The sequence below is a fragment of the Sorex araneus genome, chromosome 7 (genome assembly GCF_027595985.1).
Source record: "Sorex araneus isolate mSorAra2 chromosome 7, mSorAra2.pri, whole genome shotgun sequence".
Classification (NCBI taxonomy): domain Eukaryota; kingdom Metazoa; phylum Chordata; class Mammalia; order Eulipotyphla; family Soricidae; genus Sorex; species Sorex araneus.
In genome coordinates, this window is record NC_073308.1 from 63,433,750 (window position 1) to 63,451,327 (window position 17,578).

At 50.2% G+C, this 17,578-nt stretch overlaps 1 protein-coding gene across 1 annotated transcript in view; it reads right to left on the bottom strand.

Moving 5' to 3' along the window:
• Nucleotides 1-17,578, bottom strand: part of ARHGAP10 (Rho GTPase activating protein 10) — a 217,318-nt gene that overhangs the window by 42,711 nt on the left and 157,029 nt on the right. Inside the window, 1 exon segment of the mRNA XM_055144565.1 lies at nt 1,919-2,069. Within this exon segment, the coding sequence (XP_055000540.1) occupies nt 1,919-2,069 (151 nt within the window).

Consider the following 17,578-nt stretch of genomic DNA (forward strand, 5'->3'; position numbering starts at 1 on the left):
TCTCGAAAGATCAACTAGACGCAAAAACATCTTGGACACCTGTTCCCAGCTGAGACAGCTGGGGACCTCTCAGAGAGGGGAGGGTCAGTGTCCACCCAAACAAAGGCCCGGCAGTTTCTCGCTCCCATGCTCCAAAGCCAGAGCCATGCCTCCAGCTGGACTCCACCACCTCAGGCTGGGACTCACAGAGAACGAAACCTGCCAAAACATTCAGTTACACAAATTCCTGTGGCTGAGACTCCAGGCCTTCTCAGAATCAGGATGGGCTACCACCCCCCACCTCCCTGTACTTCTGGAAGACCTGGTAACCATGCCCATGAACCACCTCCAGCCCCGAGGAAGCTCATCTACCGGCCTCATTCTAGATATGCATAAATAAACTTTGAAAGAGCTCAACTAGCAGCAGAAATTTTTTAAAACACGGCCCAGTTAAAAATTTAACTCCAGGGGGCTGGGGCGATAGTACAGCAGGTAGGGCATTTGCCTGGCATGCAGCCGACCCAGGTTCAATTCCCAGCATCCCGTATGGTCCTCCGAGCACCACCAGGTATAATTCCTGAGTGCACAGCCAGGGTGTGACCCCCCCCCCAAAAAAAAGAAAAATAAATTAACTCCAGCTGGACTGCCTAGTTAAAAATTCTGGATTTTCTGGAACCCGCAGCCACATTCACAGCCATGCAACTTCTCTAACCTTCACAACACTGGCAATTCAGTAGAAGCAAACCAGACTGGATGAGACTGAACACGGAGGCCAACCAATCCCAACTAACAAAACACATGAAGACAAAAGGTTTTTAACTTGTAACAGCATCTTGTAATCCTCCAGACAAGAAACCCCATGATAAGATACAATGGTTTTCACTAATTTTCTTCTAAGGAGGTATTTTTGATCATTCCATTAGCCATTAGTGGTAACAAGCAACATAAAACAAATGATTGTGGGCCCGTTATAGAGGCAAACTTTGAGGGGTGGTTAGGAAAATGGAGACAATGGTGGAGGGAAGGGGACAGTGGTGGCTGGATTGGTGCTGGAAAATAGTGAATGTCTGGGGCTGGAGCAATAGCACAGCGGGTAGGGCATTTGCCTTGCATGCGGCCAACCCGAGTTCAAATCCCAGCATCCCATATGGTTCCCCGAGCACTGCCAGGAGTAATTCCTGAGTGCACGAGCCAGGAGTAACCCCTGAGCATTGCCGGGTGTGACCCAAAAACCAAGAAAAAGAAAAAAAGTGAATGTCTGTAACAAATCACCATGGACAACGTTGTAGATCACAGTGTTTAAATAAAGCGAGTGGGGGGGGTAAGGGGGGGAGGGGGATTGAAATTAAAATGTCTAAGACTTAAAAAGAAAGAAAAAAGGCACTTGCCTTGCACATAGCCAACCCTGGCCCTGAATGTGCTGCTCAGAGCACAAAGGCAGGAACAGCCATGAGCACTGCTGGATGCGTCCCCCAAACAAACACGCAAAAAAAAAAAATAAATAAAAAGGAAGAAGGGCAAGTAAGGTACAAAACCCTCAAACTCAAGAACTCAACTCAAAAGTGCAGCAGTGAAGTGCGTGTTTAATCTAGACGTGTTTAACATGCGACTATCAGATCCGCGTTAATTTTAGTCCGCCTTCCATTTGTCTCCGGGTTATGTAACCTCACCAGAGGTCACACACGTCTCCCAGAAAAAGAAATTGAAGCTGTCTGTTCGAAATAAAAAAGAACCTAGCAAACACAAAACCGAAACTTGTCATTCTCTCCCTGACGAGCGCACCTCACCTACCCTGTTAATCTCTCGCAATCATAATCTACAGGAGAGGAGAGAAGAAAGAAAGGCCCGAAGGATGGAAAAAAGACGTGAACACAGAAGGTCCAACCATCATCTGTAACCGCAACCGTGTGGAGCAGAAAAGCTGTCATTAGCATCTTACCATCTTCCAGCTCAAGACAGAGATTGTAGACAGCTACGGGCCGCTTCGTCCTCTGGCCTTGTCGCTTGGATTGCCTGGGAGGAGCGTTGGGAGGTGACGTTGACGGGGGCACAGGATCAGGGAATGTGGCGTCAGGCAGGGTCCTAAATATCTGCCAGCAAAGAGAAAGGACATTAATTGTTTTCCACGCACACACACTTCCCTCTTGCCACAGGAAACCAGCATTGAACGTTTGATTTGGGATTCGTTCCCAATGGGCGAGAACCCAAGACCCCTTCCTCCGGACGTCAGGGAGAGATCGTGAGTTTGCCATGCTTGACAGAAGATGGCACATTCAAATTTCACTTTTCAGGGGCTGGAGCGATAGCACAGCGGGTAGGGCGTTTGCCTTGCACGTGGCCGACCTGGGTTCGAATCCCAGCATCCCCTATGGTCCCCTGAGCACCGCCAGGAGTAATTCCTGAGTGAAGAGCCAGGAGTAACCCCTATGCATTGCCGGGTGTGACCCAAAAAGCAAAAAAAAAAAAAAATTTTCACTTTTCAAAGCAAGGAAACGCCACGTCGAGTTCATAGTAAGTCCACTCCCCGACCGCGACAAATGCAATTGTGTCACCCACGTGATGACGACCCTCCCCTGCTCTTTATCCTCAATCGAAGTCTCCTGGATGAAATATTCAAAATAAATATCCGTGAAATCTCACTCACTGGGTTCTATCTACGCCAACCGGTCTTGATTTTTTTTTTCCTCCCAACTATATATAAACAGCAACATACAACTGCAAATATTTTTTACACATTTGAAAATTGCTGGTGTTTAGAAAATTGCCTCTCAGGGCCCATTTTTCACAAAGTGCTTGATTCCTTCCATTCACTCATTCATTCATTCATTCATTCATTATTTCTTGCCCTTCGAGTTCTCAATAATGATGCTTCCCATGGAGGAAGCTGACCCTGATTAGCTGCAGGGCCCTTCCGCAGATCAGCAGTGACAGCGGTCATGAAAATGGGCTGCTGCTTTGCTTAGCGATTGTTTGGGTTGAGGACAGCAAACTGTGTGACTCATCCCGGGGATGATTTACACCGGATTCCCCTGGCTCCTCAGAACTGGGAAGAGAGCCTCCAGCCTCCCATCCAGTACTGAGAGACATCAGCCTAGGGTCGCCCCTCTCAGGAAGCCCCAGGATTCTCAGGTGGAGGCAGGAAGCAGGAAAACCAAACACAAACAGGAAACCCGCAATGAAAGGCACCTTGTGAAAGCCCCGTGGTCTCAAGGAAAAACTGATCCTTTGTACATGTGGCTCTCGTTCCCCCCCCCCCCCGCCCCCCGTGTCCCGCTGAATAACTCACCACCGCACTGGAGTTCCAATCACACAGTCTGAAAGTTAGTTCACACTTAAAAACTATTACATACTAATAAAAAGAAACCATTTCAACAGAGCCTCTAGCTTGACAGTCCCACACTGCCCCCTCATGTGTAAAGGGAATAATAATAATTAAAAAAAAATTATGATCGGAATTAGTGGGGAACAAATATTTGCTGGTGGAATTTTAATTTAGGGCGCCAACTGGTAACCTGCTAGCACCATACTCTGCAGATGCCGTGTTCCAATGAGCCGCTCTGGCAAACAAGCCAAGTACTGATCTGCCTTGAGAAATCCGCAGTTGTCTAGACGATGACTCCACGGCCGGATTTACGGCCGTCTGTCACGGCAGCAGTGGGAACGGGAGGAAGGTAGTTTGAGAAGTGCAACATAGCGAAGGAGACAGGGAAAGTGGGGGGGGGGGGCGGGGGGGACTCAGGAGGAGGAAACGTGACCCATGCAGAGATCAGCTCCCTGACTTACATCTTTGAGCTTTACAAACAGGGCAAATGCCTCGGGGATGCTACTTGCACATGCAGCCAAGCAAGACACAGAGCCAAGACACACAAAGCTTAAACAAATGATGCAACAGTTACATCTCAAGGACTGGCTTTCCACAGCCTCCCTCACGGTCTTTCCCGGGGCGATCCAGAGGCTGGCAGAAGGGTACAAATGCTGGGGATTCTTGGTCTTCCCCCACCCTCTACACTCTGGGATATGGGGGTGGAAGCTCCAGTCTGCAGGGTCAAGCAAAAGGGACCCCCGGTGTGTCTCCAATGCCCCGAGGGGTCTGCAGCATCCAGGCTGGCCCTCCAGAAACCTGCAGAAGATGGCAGACAGTGTTTCCTTTCTATCAGAACCTCCGGGAGTGCATGATTCCATCATAAACAGGAAACCCTGCCAGGTGTGACTTTATTGCCTGGATGCCAAGTGCAATCAAGCTAGAGAAAGGCAAATTTTACAAGCTCGCTTATAATATGTGAAACCTAAAAGAGATAGAAAGAAACTCATAGATACAGTGAACCAAAGGCGGCTGCCAGAGGCGCGGGCAAGAGGCAGATGGGTGGGGCAGAGTGGCCGAAAGGTACCGATTCCTGCCTTTTCTAAACTCTGAGGACAGTGTGGTGATGACGGTAGTACAGTCACAGCCCCGAGAGACAGCATGGGAGGAAAGGCACATGTGGGATTTTTCCACCACGACCGACCCTGGCTTGATCCTGAGCACTACAGATGCTCAATCCCAAACCCTGCAAGGGGTCACTGCCGAACACAGAGCCCAGAACAGCTCCTGAACACTGCTGGGCCTCGCCCCCAAAATAAAATAATTCTGTTGCTAGTTGGAAGTTGCTAGGAGAACGTATCTTAAAAATTCTTGCCACCACCACAACCACAAAAAAATAATGAAAAAAACTTAAAAGTTTTTTTAAAAAAAGAGAAATTCCTGAATTAAAAAAAAAAAACTACTACTATGGGGCTTCATTTTCCCTCCCCGTCCCAAGCAGAGCTCCTGAGGCCGAAGACCTCCGGAGCCCAGCCACAGCCATGCTCAAGGCCCCTCGCCACACTTGCGGATGAGCCTCACGTGTGAAGGAACCGGCAGAGGAATCCAGGTGTGTGGGACCCGGGGCTGAGACCTCCAAGCCTGCTCGGATCAGGACTGGGCCTCTTCCACCCAGATTCCCCATTTTCCAGTAGCTAGGCAGTCACACCCAGGGACTGCCCCTGGCGCCGTGTACTCCCAACAGCAGCCAACATCCAGACTATAAAACCAAGCTCCTGGACATCTTACAGCCTAATTCTCCCTCTGGGAGAAGCTGGCAAGCTGCCGAGAGTTTCCTGCCCACATGGGAGAGCATCACAAACTCCCCATGGCGTATTCACACACCAAAACCAGTAACAATGATGGGTCTCATTCCCCTGACCCTGAAAGAGCCTCCAATGTGGCATCGTTGGGAAGGACAAGTAAAGAGAGGCTTGTAAAATCTCAGGGCTAGGATAAATGGAGATGTTACTGAGACCATTCGAGAAAATCGACGATCAACGGGTTGATGATGATGATAATGATGACTACTATGGGGATCTATTTGCAATATATACAAATTATTAAGTCATTATCTTGCACCCTTCAAGCTAATACAATGGTACGGGTCAAATATCTCTCAATAAAACTTGGAGGAGGAAGTCCAGCTGGAAACTGGGACTAAGCTTCAGGTTTTCTGATACTTTTTTTCTTTTAGTATAACACGTGAAGTTTCCCAAGTGGTACTGTGTAGCAGCAGCTACTCAAAAAAAAAAGGGGGGGGGCACTGGGCCCTATAAATTAATCCCCAGCGGCCTAAGTAGGTGGGACTCGTTTCCAAACTTCTGAAGACCAACCAGCCTTAGCGCACTGGCAAGTCAAAGAAATAACCTATGTCCAGAGTGCACGGCTGGTGCCAACGCACAGATGCCAACTGAGGAAGGCTGGGTGCTGCTTCACGGAGTTCCTGGTTTGGAATACTCCTTAAAATCATGCACCTTGCTTGCTCGTCTGCATAAGAGGACCAACACAACTACACCTCAAGCGATCACAGTGATCAAATGAGAGAGAACTTCCAAAAGAACATCATATGGTTCCCGGCACCCAGGAAGCAGCAAATCTACAAGTTTATTAGTCACCGGACCCCTCCGGTCAGTAACACAGAGAAAATAGGCCTCAACCCCTCCAATGCACAACCCATTCGGCCTGAGGCCTTAGACCGAGAGCCCCGGGCGGCAGAGCAACTCCACTGACTCCAAACTCTTTTTTGCTTTTTCCGCAGGGTGGAAACTGTCTCCCTGCACCTACACCTTTGCGACAAGCAGCAAAGGCTCCCAGGAGACGCAACAGAAGCCCACAGGCAGGCGAGCCAGGTGACGAGCGCTGACTCAGGTCCCCGAAGCCGCACCAGCACGAGTCTGGCGCTGCCACTCTGGGTGCCACTGACTGACACGCCAGCTGCTGCTCTGGGAATCGGCCACCGCACAGGACCCCCCCCCCCGGGGGCTGCGAGCTCTGCTCTGGGGGCCAGCGTGGAGATGACCAGGCCGCCGCCCTCCCGGTAGCTGGGACACCCTCCTGAGAGACTTTCCGGGAGCCCCCAGCGCCGACCTGGGGCACCCGGCTCAGCTGCGGGGGTCAACCTCTGAGCAGGGGATGAGAGGGGACGAGGACGTTCATTTTTAGAACGCTGTCTCTCCGGGTAAGCCCGCTGGCCTTTACGGGCATGGACAGATGACTCACACGCTTGTCTTTTCCCATCAGCTGCGACCACTGGGGATCTGACAGGCGCCGGACATGCGGCCAAGCGCTTGACTTTGAACCTGACTCCTCCGGGGCTCTGTCTTGGTCGCTGGGCCTCCCCAGCTTCCAATGCTGCCCATTCAGCGCGGGAGAGGCCTCCTCGGTCCAGCATCTGCTCACACCAAGCCGCAGAGAGACAGAGGGTCAGCCCCAGAGACCAGCAAACGGATGGATACATCCCCTCGACTCTGACAACGAAGCCAGGGCCAGTGCAGAGGAGAGGAGGGGAGGGAAGGGAAAAGGAGGGAGGGTGTTAACACACTTATCTTTCATGCAGCTAACCCCAGTTTAATCCCTAGCAATGCATAAAGTCTCCCAGGCACGCCCTCCCCACCGATTACTCCTGCACAAAGAGTCAGGAAGCGTCCCTAGTGAAACACCTGATTACCAAAACAGCCCCATGGCACTGTCAGGCCCTGGCTCTGTGAGCATGCGCCTTTCGGGGGCTGTGGTCTGGGCTGGCCAGCAGCCAACTCGCTTCCCTCGACCCCCTCACTGTTGGCTCACCCGGCTCTCGGCACCCAGACACTTCCCCCTGTGCCTGATGGAATCACACCACCCCCCACGGCCAAGGAGGTGTCTTTGAGTAAACCGAACTACAGCTGATCATCAGGACGGGACACCTGGGTGGGATTCGAGCTTGGTTCTGGAACTGCCTCGGGGCTCCAGGTGTGCTCTGGTGCACTCAAAACTCCTAATCTCTGACAAGTCCGAATCTGAGCTGAAAAACAATCTTCTTACTTATCACACGGGGCCAACCTGTATGTCACAGCTGAACAAACTGAGGTCCCGGTGGTTAATGATTGGCCCTTAATCACACCTGTGGCCCTGGCGCGCTTCGGCCTCCCTTTCAAGCCCGGGGCCTCCAAACCAAGGCCGAGGACTCCAAGCCAACTGCTAGTTCCCATCCCACTGGCTCTGATCTCTTTCCAACAAGCAATCTCTTTTTTTTCCCTTGAAGGGTATCACACCCAGCAGTCCTCAGGGCTTGACTCCTGGCTCTGTGCTCGGCAACACTCCACATGGGATGCCAGATATCAAACCCAGGTCACCCTGCTTGCAAGGCAAACGCCCTACCTACTGCACTACAGCTCCAGCCCTGCCGACAGACCATCTTCATGCACGCTCTCTCCACCGGTGGAGGCCTGAACCCTCTCCATGTGCTCTGCTCTGAGATCTTCGGGGGACCCAGAGATGTGCAGTTGCCTAGCTAGCATGAGGCCTCCGCAGGCGGCCACGGGAGAGCCTGTGAGGGACCTCGGGGAGAAACGGAAGCAGAGAAGGGGTGGCGCCACCCGGCTGAGGGACCCCCACCGAGACAGCCTGTGCACATCCCGAAAAAGACGATTTCCAGTTTGGCTTACAGTAAGGGTGAAAAAAAGGGGACGATAAAACATAGACTTTAGAAGGAAGGTAGCCAATCACAGACAGAATTCCGCGTTTTTCTTTGGAAACGTTTCGCTTTAGTCGCTGGAGCATTTCCAGGCCCCAGCTGGGGTGCCCACGAGGACACCTGCAGAACACGCTCTCTGGTGAGCATAACGATGACGTTCACAGGACGGAAAACACGGGACTGTGTTCACAACTGCCTACCCCATGGCCACGGAATCTGCAGGAGCGCCAGGTGTGGCCGCCACATTAGTGCCCTGGGTTCCAATAAGAATAATAAACAAGCGATCGCCCATCCAGGGCTGAACGGTAGGACAGACATTTTCGCAGGACAGACATTTTTGAAGGCTCCCGGAAGTACTTTCTCCCCTACTACATAAGGTGAACCTCGGACTAAGCCAGAGCTGCGACACTCCCCCATTCACGGTGGGAACGTACATTCCCAATTAGGAAACATTGTTTTCTGGTTTGCAAACCTTTAGAAACACTCCAGGTGCAGTTTTATCAATTTGCACCTGCAAACATTTGGGAAGCGCAGCACACACTTTCCAAGTCAGAAGAAAACACTTACCCAAACACAGCTGTAACTTTGACTTTCACAACCCAAATGTCTACAAATATTCTCCACTGCTGAAAAAGTCAAGCCGAGCTAAAAATCCTCCCTTGCCCGGCCCCCTGGTCCCCACAGCAGTGCACTCTGCTCACATGCAACCCTACGTTGACATATTATCAGCGCGGACACGGGAGAACACCATTTGGAAAACAGATCCTACGCCAACCACCATTTCTACTGCTTTTTCTCTTCTTCTTCCTCCTTCAAGACGGGCGTCCAGCCATTTCCAAGGTGCCTTTCCTCCTTTTCCATGTTTCCTATTTCTGGGGCTCAAGCTCCAGAGCTGACTTGATCCTACAGCATCATCAGAAGCACACCCCCCTCCCTGTGGTCCCCAAAGGCCTGAAAATACACAAAGGGTGTACTGACCCCCTCCACACCCATCCCAGGGCTAAACTCACTAAAAAGAAAAAAAAAGCGCAAGTCCCTGCCTCAAGGTCACCACTGAAACTTGAACCTGAATATACATGAGCACGCTGGGAATGGAGCCATCAGCTCACGGGACTTTCAAATCACATGAAGCCTGTTCAACTTCCCAACGCGAGGCACGAGCTCTAGGAAGCTGGCATGCCCATTTTTCACGAAAGAAGAGCTACAGCAGGACCTATTAATTCTCCAAAAGGAAACATGTGGATTTTAGGCACCAAGGAGAAAGCCTCTCTTGCAGGCACGTATCGGATTGCATTTATCAAAATCATCTTCGACTCTTTTTCAGGAGTGGCCGCCCCAAGGCATGCCCCGACTAAGGGACTCAACACTTTTCCTCATTTTCCTCTTCACTTTAGCTCACGGGAAAAAGAAAGCATCTACAGTAAAACCAGAACCTGCAGGTGGTTGGTTCACGTGGGAGGGGAGGAGTCAATCACTCCTATTCACTCACCACTCTGAACCCCAGAGAGATAGTGTGGGATTTTCCAGTGTGCCCTGATTATAACTTTTTCACCTAAATGCATTAGTAGTAAGCAAAACATGCTTGGAGGGCTCGCTCAGGTGTGCGTGTTGAATGTAGACTATAAACCACACATAATAACCACTTAATACCTGTATTGCAAACCGTAACACCCCAAAGGAGAGACAGAGTAAAAGGGAATGTGCCTGTTACAGAGGGGGGGAAAGTAGGGGTGATGGGGTGTGGGTGGCAGGAGGGATACTGGGAACAATGGTGGTGGAGAATGGGTACTGATGGAGGGATTGGTTCTCGACCACTGTATGACTGAAATGTAATCATTAAAGTGTGTAAGTCTGTAATTATATTTCATGGTGTTTCATTGAAAAAAAATTTTTTTAAGTTATTAAAAAATTTAATGTACTGGTGGTACAAAAATGGTAGCAAATACAAGTGGTATTTCTGTATTTCCTGAATAAACACACATGCTAAAAATAAAACTCTTTAGAGGAGATAAGGCTGCCCAGCCTCCCCTCTCCTCCCCTGCCTCCCATCAAGACCAGTGAAGGCCTGCCGCCAAGATGTGATCCCGGGGGCCACACGTGTGTGCAGCCTCTCCGCAGCTGCATGAGCGTGACTCCAGACACCAGCTAAAGTTTTCGGCATGGGCAGCTCCTCTCAGAATGTCTCCAGACTGAGAACTAAGCCGGGGCCCCATGCCCGCCCAGGAGGGAGAAGGTATTTCTCTCTCTCTCCCCTCTTCCTTGCCGGGGGTGAAGGGCGTGGTGACTGCCATATTATGACGATCACAGATGAGGTTTACAAGCTTGCAATGATCCAATATCTGGAAGAAATCTCCCTGGACTTAGTTGCTAAAGTACAGAAATCCAAAACCGGATTTGGCTGTGCGACCTCTTATCTCTTCACAACAGGTCTGACTCTAGTGGGGTACTCCTAACAATAATAGTGAGGTTTGTGTTTAAATATTGAATATAACCAAAGTAAATAGAAAGTAAAGTGAAATTTATCAGTTACAAGGCGGGGGGGTGTGGGGGGGCGGGATGGGAGGTGTACTGTGTGTTTTTTTTTTGGTGGTGGGATATGGGCACTGGTGAAGGGATAGTTGTTTCAGCATTGTATACCTGAGACTTAAGCCTGAAAGCATTGTAATTTTCCACATGGTGATTCAATAAAATAAAATTCTTAAAAAAAAAAAAAGACCAGTGGAAAGGCTGGTGCCCAGAGCACACAACGTCACAGTACCACAGGGGCACCCAGACCCAGGCATCTGAGTCTTCCCAGGACTTGGCTGCCTGTTGTACATCCGAGGTGATGACCTCCACCGACACATCTCAGAAATATATTCGGGAGAGATTCTTGGGTGGGGATGGAAGGTGGGGCCGTCTACAGCCACAGGGGGCAATGCTCAGGGCTCACTCCCCACTTTTCACTCAGGGGTCCCTCCTGGTGGTACTCGGGGAACTCTATAGGGTGCCAGGGATTGAACCCAGTTGAACACCCTCAAGGCCAAGAGCTCTACCCACTGAACTATCCCTCTGGCCCCCTGTTCAACTCCTAAACACCTTGGTACACAGCTAAGAACAGCCTTTTCATTGGGACGGTTCAAGTTCAAAGCTTAGACAACAGTCATGCAGACGTTTTAAAAACATTCCGAACAGCCCAGGGGCAGAAGCTCTCGCTATTAAAAAGTGGTGTCTGGCCAGGGCCCTCCCGTCTGGACAGGCTGGCCACGTCAACAGCGTGATGGAGAAGCAACGAGGACTTCCGGTGCGAGGCCATTCAGGGCCTGGTGCCTCCACCTCATGGGAGGAGCACCCCACCCCCCACCCCAACCACATGCAGAAGCTCGGAAGGCAGCTCTGCTTCCCGGCCCCAGGGGGTCCCCATCTCCGAGCCCACCGGCCCAGGCTCCCTAAGAGCTGCCTAAGTACTGTGAAAAACAGAAACAAAACTTCCTCAAAATAAGGCGAAAGGAATGTGACAATTTCAAATGCAATACACAGTACTGAAACGTATTCTGCAAAGGTGGTGGTAGTTGTTGGGGGGTGGGGGAGAGCTTAGGAGATTGTTCTGGTCAAGAAATCATCTGATGGCACAAATTATCAAATGCTTCCTTTTCAGCAGGTCCAACTTTAGGGGGGAGAAAATCCAAACAATAATCGTGAGTTTTTTGTTGAAACACTGAATGTAATCAAAGTAAAGTGAAAGTAAAGTAAAATGTATCAGTTACACAGGCAGGGTGGAGGGCTGGGGAGGTGGGGGGGGAGGTATACTGTGACTCTTGGTGGTGAAGTATGTGCACTGGTGAAGGGATGGGTGCTCGAGCATTGTATGACTGAGACTTAAACCTGAAAGCTTTGTAACTTTCCACATGGTGATTCAATAAAAAATAAATTAAATAAATAAATAAATGAAAGAAATCATCTGATGGGGCCAGAGAGAGAGTACAGGACTTGAAGACTTTACCTGCATGCGGCTGACCCAGGGTTAATCTCCAGCACTACAAACCCTGAGCATCACCAAGTAGGATTCCTGAGCACTGAGCCAGGAGTGAGCCCTGAGCACTGCCAAGTGTGGCTCAGTACCCTCACCCCCTAAAATTACCTAGCAAAGCAGAAACGTGGATGCCCATGAATGCAGGACTTCTCACTACAAGGCAGGCATGAGACCGAGGGCACAGGTATGCATTTGCACATACTCAAATCACCTGTGCGGGGCCGCGGGCTTGGGAAAAGAAAACTTCTGCATCCACGGGCCCATGGTGGTAACCACCATGCTTGTTTCTAACCAATTCCCCAGTTACTGCCCAGGTGAGCCACACTCACAAAGCAAGCGAACATCCCAACCTGGTGTCAGGGTCCAACTTCCAGAACGCAAACTTGCTTTCCGCAGCACCGTGCGCAAATGTGTAGGGAAGGTCAGGGCCGCAGACGAGGATCTAACAGGGCTTAGTCGCACACGACTCGGCAAGAACGAGGTAGTTCTAGGAACTACGCATCTCTCCTGTGCGGCTGCCCACACAGTATGTGCTGTCGCCAACACAACTGCCTCCTTCCTGGGACTAACGTGTTTCAGCAGGAAACCGGGGGGCACGAAGCATCCTATAAACTCACATCAACCACTCACCTCGGCCGCTGCTTTGATTTCAATGATCAAAAGAAGCAGGTGCTGGAGATAACGGCTTGGACACGATTGTGATCTGAGAAAGGGCTGAGATGGTCAAAGCGAAGAAATGCCACGCTAGACCTGCAAACTTATCATGAGCGGGGAGCACATGTGCTCGATGCCTCAGTTTCCCGATCTGCCCAAAAGGGCTGCAGCTGATGAGACGATTCCCCATGCCTTGACCCCATCCCTGCATCTATCTAGGGCAGTGCTGGACAAACGCACCCCCCAAACAACTGTGTCCCTGAGGACGAGTACAAATATTAGGCCCCCCGTATCAAGTTGCAGGCGAGCGGTCTAGGCAAAGCGTTCTTTCACGCGTTCAGCGAGACTCAGCAATGGCGCCAGGAATCCACTCTAAGGACCTGCGCTGACCACCCCCGGGTTTCGGGAAAGAACCTGCCTCCTTCAACTGGGTTCTACAGAAGTTCATGCCAAGGGCCCGGGACGTTTTCAGATATTTGGGTCTGGATGCTACAAGAACAACAACAGCAACAAGCACTGGAACGTCCAGGGATGAAAGGGAGCCAAAGCTTAGGAGATCCTTGGAATCCTGCAGCCAGGCTTTTTTTTAAAAAAATTTTAAATTTTTATTTTTTAAATTTTATTTTATTAGTGAATCACCGTGAGACAAAGTTACAGACTTACAGGTTTTCATGTTTACGTTTCAGTCATACAACGATCGAGTGCCCATCCCTCCACCAGTGCCCATTTTCCACCACCAATGGTCCCAGCATCCCTCCCACCACCCCCACTCTCTCCCCTCCACCCCACCCTGCCTCTGTGGCAGGGCATTCCCATTTGCTCACTCTGCGAAGAAAGATTCTTACGGGGCACAGAGAGAGAAAATAGGGGTTCAGGTCCTCACCCCGCATACATCCGACTCTGGTTCCATCCCCAGCACTACACTTGGTTCCCCAAGCACTGCAAGGAGGGACCACCCTGAGCACAGAGCCAGAACAAACCTTGAGCAAATCCTGGTGTGGCCCCCAAGTCCCTAAAACCAACACAAAACCTTCCTCAGCTCAAGGGGGTGTCCCCAATACAAAACCTTCCTCAGCTCAAGTGTTCAGGGGGGTCAAGGGCCATGACCAACCATCCTTAGCCAACAGGGGGCCTGCAGGACCATGCCCACAAGTACTTAGAACCCTCACAGTGCTCAGGAGCGAACTCAGGGACTCATACACACAAGGCAGGACAGTCCTTCCCTCAGCTGCCCCAACTGCCACCTGGCCCTGCGGGGCTATGCTCGGGCCTGGCCTAAGGGAAGGGGTGGCCTCAACGGGGAGAGGGTCAGGGGACAAAGATCTAAAGCCTCACTTGGACGTCAATGTGACCCGGTGGGATCTGGAGGAACTGGGGCATCTTTAGGTGCTGGGGGCTCAAGGCTGATGACAAGCTAGGCCAGACTGGGCCGGTCTTGCTGGCTCCCACATATACCGGGCAGGGGTGTGGTAGTCTCTGGGAGAGCCCAATACTAGATGTCTGTCTCCCTCCCACCCCCACAGCCGGTATCCACCAGAACAAGGGTTCTGAGAGGAAGCGTGGAAAACAAAGTTCATCTTGTCACACCAGGGTCAAAAGTCACTTCTGTTGGACAAAGCAATATAAATGATGTGTCAAAGGGGACAGGTGAGGACTGAGAGGGATACCGGGGGAGGGTAGGTCATACGGGTGGTGTGGAACACTAAATGCTTGAAACAACTGCATAATGAACAACGGTGTAAATCACGATGCTTTTAATAAAAATTAGTTTTTTCAAAAAATCACTTCTGCCACAGCAGCACACTCAAATGGGTTCAGAGAAAGGAGGCCTGGATCCCAGTGCCAATTTCTGTGGGAGGACACGAGGATGGTCGCCTTCTCCAAGGACACAACAGGACGGTAGTGTGGACGCGATCAAACCAACCCTGCCCCAAGGAACTTTAGGGTACAAACGCTTCCCAATGAACATCTCGCGCTGATCAAGGGGGTCAGTACCTCCTCCTCTCCCCACAGCAACAAGGCTTCCTCACCAGAGGCCACACAGAGGTCTTTCCCCTCAGCCTGCCCCACCCTGCCACCAGCAGAGTCCTTCAGACCAAAGCCAGGCCCTCCACACACTCCAACCGAGAGAGGTGTCCAGCTAAAGGGCACACTCCGGGAAAGAGCTAGAAAAGCTATTTATGGGATTGGAGCAATAGTACAGTGGGTTGGGCATTTGCCTTATATGCGGGGACCTGGGTTCGATTCCCAGCATCCCATTTGGTCCCCTGAGCACCACCAGGAGTGATTCCTGAGTGCAGAGCCAGGAGTAACCCCTGAGCATCACTGGATGTGACCCCAAAAGCAGGAAAAAATAAAAAGCTGCTTACTCTGCAGTGCAAATTTAAACATGTTGTAGTCAGTGGTGGAAGGGGGCGGGGGGGAAAACCTACAAATGGACCAAAAATGTATCATTCATTTTTGATATAACAAATAACAGTAACTTCCAGTTGTTATTATTATTCCAGGAACGGAAGCTATCAACACCCACAGAATACTGGGAAAAGGCTGGATCCACTCCCTCCACCCACCCTAATTGCTGTCAATAATTTCTCTGGTTCTACAAAAACCCTTTAAATTGCATATGCATGGGGCTGGAGCGATAGCACTGCGGGCAGGATGTTTGCCTTGCACGTGGCCGACCTGGGTTCGATCCCCAGCATCCCATATGGTCCCCCAAGCACCACCAGGAGTAATTCCTGAGTGCATGAGCCAGGAGTGCACACCACTGAGCATCACCGGGTGTGACCCAAAAGGCAAAATAAATAAATAAATAAATTGCCTATGTGTGTATCTGCATTGTGTATATTTCCAACTATTTACCGTAACAAGGACTAACACGGGTTGTTTTATAATATAATTAGACGGCTCGACTTTTCCTGGTCCGCTCAAGACACTGAAGGCTCAGTAAGGAGCAGCAGGCTTGCAGCCACTGGGAAAGGCAAGGCAGTGTAGCGTCCCGAGGGAGAAAAGGGCCTTCGGGTTGGAGGTGACGAGGCCACGGGAAGGAAGGAAGTGAAAGGCAGGATGGCTTCACTCGCGTGGAAGGTAAATACCTAAAGCTGCAACCCAAGCATGGAGCCCTCACCAAACCAACTTCGATACACTGGGAATTATAGCAGTTCCTGGGTGCAGGCAGGGGCTGGGTGGGCGGGAAGAGAAGGGGTCTCTGCAGGGCTGGGCTGGAACTCTGGGGGCGGCTGCCGGATGCATGGTCCATCCTCAGAGGGTAAACTACACTTCTGGGATGACAGACACTGCAAGCAAGTGATGTGGAATTTTTTTTTAAGGCCCTGCAATCATTTTATAGTCAAGCATTAAGTTCCCCTTTTCCCTCTAAGCTACTTCTATTTATTGGGTTTTTTTTTTGGTTTTTTTTAGTTTTGGGGTCACACCTGGTGATGCTCAGGGGTTACTCCTGGCTCTGCACTCAGGAATTACTCCTGGCTGTGCTCAGGGGACCATATGGGATGCTGGGAATCAAACCCGGGTCAGCCGCGTGCAAGGCAAACGCCCTACTAGCTGTGCTATCGCTCCAGTCCCCGGGGCTTTTTTTTTTTAAATCTCTTTTGTTGAAGCATCTTCTGGCTTCTCTTATGAAACTGTAAGATTTGACTTTATACAGCCACCCAAAGTTGTACTTGAAGTATGTTTTAGATAATAAACGGGCAATAAAAAAAGGGAAAAAATGAATTTTTTAAATAGAAAAAAGAAAACCAAAGAGAAAAAAAAGAAAAAAGAGGGAAAAAAGGGCAATAAGTAATACTGATAAATATTACGCTATAAGTAATATACGGATGTTGCCAAAAAAGCCACCCCCCCCGAAAAAAAAAAAAGATCTGCTTACTCTGCAGTACAAATTCAAGCGTGAATTCCCCATCACATGTGGAAGTCTTTAATTTGATCAATTTAGTGCATTTGTCCTCAAACTATATATACATTCTACTACATATATTCAGAAAGCAGGATTGTTACTAGTCACCAAACTCCCAAGAGGCAACTTCACTTGCTGGCCAAGAGCACATGACCAGGAGGAACTGAACAGGAAAACTGCTGGAGCACAGAATGATGGGGAATGAGAAACCATTTGCAACAACCCAGACTCCTCTGAAAAAAAACAAAGAGTTTTTCCTTAAACATGCATGGAATTTCGACAAAGCCACAGCAGACTTCCACAAAAAAAAAAGTTCACCAGTGGATGCGCCTATTTGGAGGAGGCCCAGCCCCCAAAAAGGAGGCGTGAAAGGATGGGGCAGGATCCCCCAGCACCTCCCCCTCGGCTGGGACAGCTGCTTACTCTGAGCACGACCTGAGCCTTCGTTACATTTAGAGAATGACAGTGAATCCCCTCACTGGTCCTAGGGCCACATATACAGAACCAACATCCTTCGGCCACCGAGAGTTTGAGATCTTCCCCTTCAGGAAGAAAGGACGAACGAAGTGAGAAGAATCGAAGAAAGAATGTCTCCACTTTCACGGACAGCTCTGGTGGGGAAGGAAAAACAACTGCCAAAAAAGTAAATGAAAAAATTCCATGTTTAACACAGAAAAGCTGCAAAATTGAGATGGCCGCAAACTGCCTCGAGCAGCAGGCAGATTTCAGTACCAATATTCTCAAGATTAAGACCCAGCCTTCGTGTGAGTTTCTGATGCACGCCGCTTCTTTGTGTGAGCACACACGAATTACTCTCATTTACAAAGGATTACAGATCTCCCTCCAACCCGATGAATCCGAGCACTCTAGGGATTTGGTTTGGCAGAACCGACGGTTTACAGCCCACGTGTGCTTTCGGGGATGACTCGTAAGTAATAATGATGGCAAACAACCCACCAGCTGTGCCCTGATCACCCCCAACTTTCTGGTGCGCACAACCAGGCC